General features: G+C 39.0%; 1 protein-coding gene across 2 annotated transcripts in view; it reads left to right on the top strand.

Moving 5' to 3' along the window:
* C2H1orf87 (chromosome 2 C1orf87 homolog) overlaps nucleotides 1-12,456 on the top strand; it is an 82,506-nt gene that overhangs the window by 35,865 nt on the left and 34,185 nt on the right. For both annotated transcript variants that reach the window (XM_037827073.1, XM_037827074.1), the window contains exon 7: nucleotides 5,147-5,312. In XM_037827073.1, coding sequence (XP_037683001.1) covers nucleotides 5,147-5,312 — 166 coding nt within the window. The remainder of the gene's footprint in view (nucleotides 1-5,146; nucleotides 5,313-12,456) is intronic.

The following is a 12,456-nucleotide window of genomic DNA, read 5'->3' on the forward strand; positions in this document are numbered from 1 at the left end:
TGCTGGAAAGGGCTAAATGTTGGACTTGATTTCCTTCAACAGTGTTTCCCTTTTGACTGTGATACCAAATTCAACAAACATTCATTGGACATCACTGCTTATCAGGCATACTTTGCTGGCCACAGTGAATTCAGAGGTTGTTAAGGACCATTCTCTCCCTCAAGGGCTCATATTCCAAAGAAAATATACTACCATATGGGTAGGCTGGTCAAATACACCTCTGGGAACAATTGTCCTTCTAAGAGTCATAAAGATCTAGAAATTTTTGGTAACCAGCACCAACCTCCATGTAATAGAAATGAAATTTTGGCCCTGAGAGGAGATAGACCTTGCACTAGCATGCATGGCCACTTGTTGGCAGATTTGAGTTGTATAGTCCTGGTTAGAGACCTTTCCTGACCCCTAGACTAGGTTAAATCTCTTTGCTATGTGGTCCCAAAATTCTTACCCTTCATAAAAATCATTGTACTTGTAATTGCTTCTTTGAATTTAAGGATAGCAATGGTGTCTCTGGTGGTTTGGAACTCTATGTACACGAGAAAATTCTGTGAGTGTAAGGCTATTGTAATTAGGACCTTTTGATGAGGTTATTTCAGTTACAGTGTGGCTCAGGGTGAGTGTTAGTCTTCTTAGTGGAGTCCTTTATGAGAGAATAAAATTCAGACAAAAAGAGAGAAAGCCACAGAAGCAAGTATCTGAAAGCATTAAAACCCAGAATAGAAGGGAGAGAACTGCAGACACTGCCACACCCTTTGCCATGTGGCAGAGGACCCAAGGATTGCTGGCAGCCGGTGTTTGGGAAGAAAGCATCACCTTGATGATGACTTGATTTAGACATTCTCACAGCCTCAAACTGCAAGCAAATAAATTCCTGTCATTTAAAGCCTACCCATTTCATGGTATTCTGTTTGAGCAGCTTTGGAAACTAAAACACATTTTGTACCAGGAGAATGGGGTACTTCTATCGCAAATACCAAAAAAAAAAAAAAAAAAAAAAAATGTGTAAATGGCTTTGGAATTGGATAATGGGTAGAGGCTGGAGGACTTGTGAGGTGTTTGATAGAAAAGGCTTAGATTGCTTTGAAGGGACTGTTGGTAGAAATATGGATGCTAAAGATATTTCTCATGAGTCCTTAGAGATGATGAATGTGTTATTGGAAACTGGAAAAAAGGCTACCTTTGTTTTAAAGTGGCAGAGAACTTGGCAAAATTGAGTTCTGACGTCAGGTGGAAGGCAGAACTTGAGAGTGATGAAGTGGGGTATTTAGCTCAGGAGATTTCCAAGCTGAGTTGGAAAGGGCAGCCTGGTTTCTCCTTGCAGCTTATAGTAAAATGTGAGAGGAAAGGGATAGCTGAAAAATAACTCCTGGGAACAAAGAAACAGAAATTGATGGCTTGAAAAATTCTGAAATTCCAGAAAGCAAGTCCCCGAAGAATAGTGCTCCATATAAGGGCTCAACGGATCATGGAACCAGTCAGCCATTTCAGAAGTCAAGAATGGAAATGCAGTTATCCAGGAAGGACGTGTAAAAAGTTCTTTTGTCTTATGGCTTGGACCCCTGTGTACTGCATCCAAAACCAACAAGTTTTTTTGTGAGAGCTGTGTGAGTAGAACCACTGTGGACTAAAAGAGACAGAAAAGGGACAGACAGAAGGAAAACATGACTTCAAAGGGAGAACCACGGAAGGTGAGGTCTGGAGCGAACACATCTTCCCAAACCAAGAGAGAGGACCCACTCGTGTGTGGAAAGGTTAAATATGCCCTAGCACTTGGAGAGGGCGGGCCTTCCACCCCACTTTTCAGGAAGAGTGTTACCACCCCAGTTTTCTTAGATACCTGGAGGATTGCAGAGAGTCTGGCTGCCACCCCAGTACTTGAGGGTAAAGACTTCACTCCAGTATTCTGGGAGAACAGCACCTCAGTATTTGGGTAAAGCAAGGCCACTGCACAAGCACTTGGAAAGGGTGGGGCTGTGGCTCCATCAGGCCCATAGGACAAGCATCATTGCTTAGATGACTCTCAGACCTTGAAATCTAATGGAGTATGCCATACAGCATTTTAGAACTGTTTGGGACCCGTGACCACTGTCTACAAAATGGAAGGGATAAGTGCCCCAGGACAGACCACACCTATAATCGATTTTGATGAGACTTTGAACTAAACTTTGTTTCTGAAATAATTAAGGCTTTTGGATATTATATGATGGAATGAATGTATTTTGCATATGGATAAAAACATTTTGGGGGGGGTCCAGAAGATGGAGTGTGGTGGTTTGGTACTGTATGTACCCCAGAAAATCATGTTTTTATAGTTAATCCATTCCTGGGGGTGCAAACCTATTGTAAGTAAGACCTTTTGAAGAAGGTGTTTCAGTTAAGGTGTGGCCAAGGGTGGTCATAATCCTCTTGCTGGAGTCCTTTATAAGAGAATGAAATTCAGACAAAGAGAGAGAGAGCCACGGAAGCAAAAAGCTGAAAGCAACAATACCCAGAAGAGATGGGAGACACCAGCAGATGCCACCATGTGGCAGATGACCCAAAGATCATCAGCGGTCAGTCTCTAGGAAGAAAGCATCTCCTTGGTGATGCCCTGATTTGAACACTCTTGTGGCCTCAAATGTAAGTGAATAAATCCCCATGATTTAAAGCCAACCCATTTCATGGTACTGCTTTGAGCAGCCTAGAAACTAAAACAGTGTCTGTTCTTGAGGCTACGAATAGTATCTGTTCCTGGCTAGCTCCTTGTCTTGCATGGTTCTAGCATAGTTTCTGGCACATGGAAGAAGCTCATAAATTTAATTGGTACCTCCAATTATCTAATAGAGCTTGCATCACATCACTTGCTAATACATCTGGATGTCTGCTCTAAGAAAACGTGCACAAAGGGATCATTTTCAGCTCATCAGAGAACACAATACAAACCAGACAGTGTGTTTGCAGAAGTGCAGGATTGATGGCCTGTAGTGAATCCAGGCTTTTTGTTAAGTAATGTGTTGCTCAGGAAAATGCCCTCCTTTCGTTCTGCCCTTTAATGGGGCAACTCTGTGATGTTCAAAAAGGTTTCAGCATTGCAAGTGGTAGCAGGAGTGGCAACAGCTTTCATCACGTAAGTTGAACCAGATGAAATAAACTCTTGCAGCAGGCCTTCTAAGAAATTCCAATAGCTGCAGAAAGTGGGTTCCATGTAACACCTGCCTATTCAGTACTCGGTGTAGGGAGTTGGGAGCCAAAGCCTGATTAACTCCTATTGCAGGAACTGCCATTTCAACGAAGGAAAAAAGGAAGGATGACTTCTGATTCAAATCAGAGTCATCTGATTGGCAGGGCCTGGGTCATGTGCCCTAGCTGCAGAAAGGCTGGTAAAGCAAATATCTGGTAAAGCAAATATTTTTCTCTGCTAGCATGGAAGGCAGACTCTGCTTCCTGAGCTGGGGATTCCCTGAACATGGGAATGGGGTACAGAAGCTGGGAGACCAAAACAAAGACAAATGTACACTGCTTCTTTCTTCTACCAAACTTTTGGAAAATATTATGTATTATTAAGTATAATTTGAGGCCAAAGTTAGAGCAAGGGTCACAAAGCAAAAAGAAGATGACTTTTAGAAAGATTATTTTTTTCTAAAATAATCAAGTCCAGGTATTGTACAAGATTCCTGGGAAATAATAAGGAATAAAACAGACACAACCCGCATTTCAAGGAGTAGTCTATTTAGGGAAGTCAGACATCAAACAACAACTAAGGAAATAAAAAATACCATTGCATTTTGAGTTAGAGTTATTAAAGAAAAGATGCTATGAAAGAGTATATATCAAGCAGGCATGTGCTGGAGCTGGATCCTGAAGCCAATTATGAGTATCTCTTCCCAACTCTGTGTTTAGTGGTGTCACGCTGGTAGCTTGAAATTGACCACGAAGGGAGTATTTTTCACCATGAAAATTGGTAAATGCTACAAATTAGGATTTTTTTCTGGGAGAAGTGGCTATTAAAGATTTACCAACACACCACTGAAGGAAAACTGATTTGAAAACTGGGTGGAGGAGGAGGATGGGGGCATGTTGCAAATGGTTCCTCTTGGGGAATTGGCATTTAAATTGAGACAGTGGAAATCAGGAAAAGCTTCACAGAGGAAGAGACATTTCACCTGGATCTGGAGGAACAAATAAACTTGAAGGTTAAATAAACTCAAACTAATTTTGTAAAATAAATAATTACAATATTTTATCACTCAATTGTTTTTCACCTGTTATTTAAAATAACAGTACTCAGTAGATAAGCAATCTTAATAGCTACATGCATTCATATACCAGATGGTAAGTAAGTAATTCCTCCCCGAACACTTCTGGGTTTTCAGACATAAAGAGCAGAGCCAAGGATAATGCAGAAAATTCACCTAGTTCAGGTCTCTTCCTCAAATTATACAAAAAAAAATGCATAATGTATAACAGGATATATACCAAATGGGTCAGAAATTCAAATGTAAAAATTAAAATTGTGCAAGTAGTACAAATAAACATGGGTGATTTCCTCTATAATCTGGGAATGGGGAAATTTTTCTTAACTATGACTCAAAATGCAGATATCATAAGAAAAAAGTAATAATGTTGACTGTACATATGTGGGCAAAAACACTAAGTAAAGAACACAAGCACATGACAAACTAGGGAAAAATTCTGCAATTTATGTCATAGACAAATATATCCCTAATATATTATGGCCAGATCTGTTTTGCTTCATGGCAACAGACACATTTTGGAAATTTGATTTGCCATAAAAAATTATCTGGGCTTAAGAAAAGTAATACCAAGCAGATGAAATAAACTACTAAGATCACTTCTAATTTTTCTCTCAACCTAGAGGAAAAGAGCTGAAAAGATGGATTTTGAATTTTGATCCATAATTTAGTCAAATTAGTTGATACCTCCCAAAGAGACCATAGAACTTGCTAGAATTGAATAGATTTGAGTCAGTCTGTGAAATCTTCAAATGTGGTCCAATAACCAGTTTACAGAGATTTAGATGACCTTACTAGGAGGTGGGTTCTCTGGTCACACAGTGAGTATCAGGGATGAAAGGCATGGCATGTATACACACAACTGCTTTGAGTGAACAGTCTTTCCTTGCCTTTCTCCAACCCAACCCAATCAGTAATTCACCTCAAGACTCCAGTTCGCAGTTAGACACGAATAAGAGCCTGTCAGAGATTTTGAAGATGGTACTAAGGACAACCAATGGCAAACTCAACATAGAGAACCTCAACTTGAGTTTTCGAAAAGAAGATCGCTCCTTCTCTGGCTGCCTCCCTCTACCCAAGGTAATCAAAATTAGATTTCAGATTTGTTCTGCTCACGCTACTCCAGGGCCTGGGCTTATAGTAATAAGGCACAGTTCTGATCTCTATTCAGTCTGTGGATTACATTACACAATTGTTTATTTTCTGTGTCCTAGAGGAGAAAAACAAAATTGGAAAGGAGCTGTGAAATGTGCAGAAGTACAGTTACTCTTGGTGTTGGGCTGTTTTATGTTGACAATAGAGAATATGACAATAGCCAAATAATATTTCGCAATAGACAATATTTTTCCAAAGCCAAATGTTGATTTCTCATGCACTCTCCCAACTTCCAGTAAGGTCAAAATGTGGTGTCTCATTCATTAAGACCAAATTTTAGGGAGTGATGTAATTTATTTCTGAGAGAAATTAGCATGCTGTTTGGAGCATTAATTGACAACACAGATGTATTTCATGGAAGAGGATCCAGAACAATGTTAATTCATGGATCTTCTTAACTAAACAAATCCGTGTCATGAGGCTACCCTGGATACAGATGACATAATAATTACCATTATTATTATGGCTCCATTAGCACCACCTCACTGCTACCATCCTTTAATGAGTCCTTACTAAGTTCCAAGAGCTCTGTTAAATTATTTATCTGCATTATCTCATTTAACACTTACAAATTAATTACTTGCAAAATACTACAAAGTCCAGCTAGGTACTTTTATTCAATACTATCTAATAAATGAAAAGGCTAAATATCAGAGAGGCCAATTGAATCATTCAAGAGCCACAGCTAGCAAATGGTAGAGCCAAGAATCAAAGCACAGGAGAGTACTGGAAATTGAGGAGCCAGAATTGGAACTCCATTTAGGTAGAAGATATCTGAAAGATTCCATTAAGCCCAGTATAAAAGAGTTAGATTCCAGGGGAGTGGAAATGACTGGAAAGAAAGAATGGAAGGAAGGAAGGAAGGAAGGAAGGGAGGAAGGGAGTTTTTTAGGAAAGATTTAAAAATCCTTTCATCTAAGTAGACAGGCATTGAAGTTGAGATCAGAGAATTTAAAAGAAGTTGATGTGTTACTAAAGAAGAAAGGGCAGGATATGCTGAAAGTGGGCTCTTATTTTAGGGCAAAATTTCTTTCTCTGTGTTTTCATGTATTCGATCAACTACGCAAAGATAAATCTCATGTTAAATGTCTGTGTTCATATAAGTATTACACATGCAAGTATATTTCACTAGAAATAGTTGGAACACTACAGAAAATTCCATACAAAGTAAGTGGCCTTTACTATGTTCATGAGAAGATGGGTAGAAATAGTATAAGAAGCAGAAATTCTTTGTTAGATTGAAAACCACATAATACCACTTGTGAAGCTTGAATGTTCTCACATGATACTTATAGAGTGTCACATAAACAAGCTGAAAATTAAAAATTAAAATACTTTTACTTAAAATCTTTGAATTGCAGAATTTTCATCTGGAAAAACAAGGTTTCAAATATCTATCTCCTGTAGCTGTTTGAAGGATTAAACAAGATAAAGTATGTGAAGGCACTTAGCACAGGGTCTGAAATATGAAACACTCAGTATATATTAGATTTCTTTCCTTCTTATGAAAAAAAATAATGTTTGGTGAAATTCTCACTTCAAAGCAGCCTAAGGAAGAAGGATCTTTCCCAGGGTCAAATGATGGCCACATCAAGCACTTGCTGTCAGACCAGGATCAAAGATTCCTCCTCCTAACAGCTAGCTCTGAAAGCTTAACTTTCTGGTTTATATCCAAGGAAATGGGACACATTTTCCTTGAAGCTGGTCTGTCTTTGTGAGGTACATGACATCTCTTAAGAATCTGTAACAAACTTAAACTATATAGCAGTTGTAGAAGGTACGTGAAATAGAATTCTGATTCCCCAGAAAGTGAGGCAAATTGAGTCCCAAAGGACCTGGACACAGGAAACAAAAGCAGCCACACTCAACTTCCTTGCTCCTGGACACAAGTCTTCAGAGTGGACTGGGGGAAGACTATGTCTGAACTGGAAGGGTTCTTCTTTTTGACCAATGTTCTTTATGTTTTTGGAGAAGGGGCAAGAGAATCACAGACCTCTTTGAGACTCTCATGAAAGCTATGCATGCTCTCCCCAGAAAAAAACAAAAGTACATCTGCACAACCACATTTCAGAGGGTTCACAGATCACCTGTGGTTTCCCGGACAAATAAATGCAGCCTTAAAGGATAATCTAGAGATCTTGTCATTCAACTTTATGAAATTTTGAGCATTCACAAAAAACAGTATACAGTGGTACCTCAGTCCTAGTTGTTAATTGGTTCCAGAAAGTGCAATGAGTATCAAAAATGACAAGTACCAAACAAATTTTTCCCATAAGGAACAATATAAATAAATTTAATGCATTCCCAAATTCAAGACAATATGTAAAAAGATATGGTTGTATATCATTACTTTACATGAGAAATAAACCTAAAATTAATAAATACTTAGAGTAAATAAAATAAAAACTTCACTTTACCTGTACTGAGAAGAGTCCATGGCCTAATGGGATGGTGGGAAGAGAGTGGTGAGGAGGAGAAGTTACATGGAGCGTTGCTTGGAAGGAGAGTCCCCCTCTAATAGAACATTGGGCACTTGCACTTCAGGTGTCCTTTCTCTTTTCTGCCTTTTTTCAATGTGCACCACAGGCTCTGACATGCTCTCTGTCGCCTTCACTAAAAACTTATCCAATGAGGACTGCTTCTGTCTTCTTTTCAGAATTCCTCAAAAATGTGACATTCTTTGGTCATTCAATAAATTCACATTTCTGCTTGTTAGAGATTTGTCCGGATGGTGCTTCTCCACAAAGTTTTGAACTTCTGCCCATTTTGCACACATTTCTTTTATCAAGGAACTGGGGACATCCTCCATATCTCCTCCTCACCTGAAGAATTCTCTTCAGCCACCTCTTGTTGCTGCTCCTTCTGCAGTTTCTGGAGCTCCTCAGTGCTGAGCTCTCCATGATGTTCCTCCACTAACTCAACATCAGACTTTTTTATTGCTTCTTTGTTCTTGATGGTGGAGACCATTGTTCTAGGCACACTGTATTCCTTAGCAAGATCAATAATGCAAATACCACTCTCAAATTTGCCTACTATTTCTTTCTTTCTTTTTTTTTTTCCCTCAATGGTTGTGCAGAGTAATTTTCTTTTCTGCTTAGCGCTCTCACTGCTCATTTTCTTAGGACCCACGATGAGAAAAAAAAGTGCAAAAATACACAAAATGACCACAGAAGCTAAGATAAGACTGCAAGGAGATGTGCCTAGGGCAAGATCTACTGCGTGACTAATGTGCAGCACTTTGTTTTGGCTGGAAAGGGTAATGAGTCATGAGGTAACCGATGCTTGTGCGTTGAGTACCAAACAAACGATGAGTACCACAACAAAATTTTTGCATCAAAATGCATCAGGTACCAAATTTGACAAGTTTTAAGGCAGTCGGGTACCAAGTTACCACTGTAGTTACGCATCAAATATCTTCATCATATCCTGTTCCTCATGGCATGGATGTGTTGCAGCAATGGTTTCTGGCAGAACTGCTGAGTCAATGAGGATCCACATACAGTTATCACTAACTACCCTGGTCATTACCAAAGTCAGGCATAGATGCAACAGGTCTGTAGAACTAAGATGTTCCCAAGTACGCAGGCTCAATTTAATATAATTCATATTCTTCACCTCTTGAATTTGCCCTTGTTCTACTTCATATCATGAACCCCTCCCAAATTACTCCCAGATCTTCCTCCCTGGGGGAGCTAGCTAGAATACAGGTTGCTCTACTTCTAATTACTCTTTGCTTCATTTACATTTAGCTTCCTCATTGTCACCAGGAGGGAGACCTGTCACTGAGATATCCAGGATTTGTGAATGTGATGTTCAGTCTTGACCATAACCTCAGCTGTTTGTGGCAGGACTCCAGCTGTGGCCCTGGTTTGCTTGGTGAACTGGAATTGCAGTTTGGTAGTCTCCTTTAGCATATTTAGTTTTTCTGTATCTACATACTCTTCCCTAAATTTATAAAATTATTTCTACTAACTTTCTCCTCCAAAACAAAAGCCATGCTTCTGATCAATATGGCATGTCTAATCTAGTCTTGCATTTGACACAATAATCACCCACTGAGCTCTTGGCCCTGTGATAGGCACTGAGGAAAAAAAGATTATTATTATTTCCTTTCCTGCATTCTCCCAGAACTCAGGCATAAGATGACATTTTAAGCATGCCATCACAGTATTGTGTGACAAATGCAATGTTGGCAGCAGCCTTGAACGCAGAGAAGGAAAACCAACCTAGCCTAGGCTGAAGGCTCTTCAGAGGAGATGATGCAAAAACTAAATCTTAGAGGAAAGGCAAAGAATGGGGGGAAGGGATGAGGGGAGAAGAGACCCAAAATGTGTTCTAGGTAAAAGGAATGATGGAATGGTGCTGGATGAGAGAGACTGTGACAAATTCAGGGAACTCTGAGTCATTCATTAAGCGGGACACGGTGTTGGGAGTGGGGAGGGATACAGCTCAAGTTGATACTGGAATGGAAAGTAGGAACCAGTTTATGAATGGTCTTGCAAAGAAGTGTAAACTCTAACATGAAGCCCTTAAGGAATCATTGAAGGATACTAAACAAGTGGATGACACAATCCAATTTAAAATTAGAAAAGAGCATTCTAATAAAATTTGGAGAATCAGTTAGAGGCAGGATAAATTTGGAGGTAAAGAGACACGTTAGAAGGCATTTCCAGTAATCCAGGCAAGAAGTGATGAGGGTTTAAATGAAGGCAGTTATAGTTGGGATGGATACATTGAGGAAGTAGAAAAGCAGTTCTGGGTGGCTATTAATCAGATGTGGGCCCTCAATTAGGAATCAAGAATGACTCTCAAGATTTTGGGTTTAACAATGTATTTGTCAGGGTTCTCCAGAGAAACAGAACCAACAGGATGCATGTGTATATAAATATTAAGATATTTATTACGGGCATTGGTTCACACAACCATGGGGTTTGGCAGGTCTGAATTTCATAGGGCAGACCGCAAGTTGGTAACTGATGAGAATGACATTGAATTCCCCAGGGAAGCCGTTGACTGAAATAGAGGTAGAAATTCTCCTTTCTGACTGCTGAAATCTTCAGTTCTTGCTGTAAGGCTTCCAATTGAGTGAATGAGGAGACTCCTCTCCTTGCTGAAGGCAATCTCCTCTATTGATTGTAGATGTAATCAACTGTGGATGTAATCAAAGGACTAATGATATAAATCCATCTATGAAATACCTTCACAGTAACAATCGACTGGACCAAACAACTGGACACCATAACCTAGCCAAGTTGACACATGAAATTAATCATTACAGGCAGCTGGGTATATGGTGGTGCCATTCCCTGAGACATGAAACAGAGAGGAGTGGTTTGGAGGGGATGAGGAAGGGATGATGAGTTCAGTTCTTAACATGTTTGATCTGGGTAAAGAAATTTAAGCTAAATAATGATTCCCGAGTCATCAATTTGGAGTTGAAGTCATGGAAGCAGATAGGATTACCCAAGGACAGAATGCAGGGTAAAAAGAGAAGAAGGCTGAGGAGGACACTAATGGTTATGTAGTGGATAGATGAAGAGAAGCCCACAAACAAGGCCAAAAATAAGCCAAAAGAGGCATGGAAGTAGTGGTCATGAAAACCAAAAAACAAGAGAGTCTGTATAAGGACCATGTGATCAGCTGTGAAAAGTGCTCATTAAATGTAAAAACATGGAGGTTACTAGTGACTTAGTAAGATCAATTGAAGTAGAGTGATGGGCTAAAATGCAAATGGAGGCATAAATGAGTCCTCAGTGGAAGTTGAGACAGTGTCTGTGCACAACTCTTTCAAGGAACATTTTGGGGAAATGAAGTATTTGTTTCAATTTTCATTTTTTTCGATAGCAAAAATATCATTTTATTTACTTTAGGTTAAAAAATATCCTCATTAAACAGAAGGAACTGCACATAATTTGACTTTTTCTTATTAACCAAAGGTTTTTATGAATATTCATGCTTTAAAGGATTTTATGATAAACAAGGACCTTTGTTCCTCCACTGATTAATGCTCAATTGCTAGACATTTCTGGTAAATGTTTCCACTGCCTCTTTTATAACTGTCAGCAGTCATTTCTCAACAGCTATCAATCAATCTGCTTCTAGGAACCCTGATGTACTATTTCTAATTTGCTGTTCGTTATAGCCTAGAGCAAAACACAGTGTTGCCAGAAACAGAAAGCTAACTATGTTTCTAAAATAACCTCTTAATATTGGTGTATGAAAATACATCATTATGCTCTAATTAGGAGGACAATTCAATTTATGGAGTAAAATGTGACCAATGCCTACCTCTCTAAGATTATTTTTTGCCATCCTCCACCATTTGCACTCCACTCTTCAGTGACTTCAACTCATTCATTCATTCACTCCCACATTCGAATACCCATGTATTCATTTAACCATCACTTATTGATCCTTTATATTCCAGCACTATGCTAGGTAATGGTGTCAGGAAAATGATTCAAACAGAATCCCAGCCTTTAATAAGCCACTGTCTTGTAGAGAAGCTCAACAAATAAACAGAAATTTACTGCCCAGATTGCTAAGAGATATAAAGTATTACAGCAGAATGGACAAATTATGTAGATTCTAAAAAGCACCATGCTCTTTCTCACCCATTGCTTGCATGTGCTTTTTCCTCTGCCTGGAATTCTCCCCACCCCTTGTTCTTCCAAATAATTCTTATTCATCTTTCAGATTCTAAATCAATCTCTTTTTTTCCTCTTTTAAACTTTCTTGGCATTATTCCTCCACACCTGGTAAGTAACATGCACAGAATTCGAATCCAGACATTTTGAACTTCCTCTCAAAATAATACTATTTGGTATAGCTAAATACTGAACTAGCCATTTTTCTCTTTATTTGTCCCTTCCTCACTCTTGCTCTCACTGTCTCTCTCTCCAACCTTTCTCCTTTTCTTCATTTCAAAAAAATATTAATCAAATGCCTCCTAAGACCCAGTCACTATTCTAATTATATTTCTTATATAATGCTCACAGAATCCTGGGAAGTAGACAGTACTATCCTCATTTAGTAAATGAAGTAATTGGCATAGAAAGGTTAAATAACT

Source organism: Choloepus didactylus, chromosome 2 (assembly GCF_015220235.1).
Source record: "Choloepus didactylus isolate mChoDid1 chromosome 2, mChoDid1.pri, whole genome shotgun sequence".
NCBI classification, from domain to species: domain Eukaryota; kingdom Metazoa; phylum Chordata; class Mammalia; order Pilosa; family Megalonychidae; genus Choloepus; species Choloepus didactylus.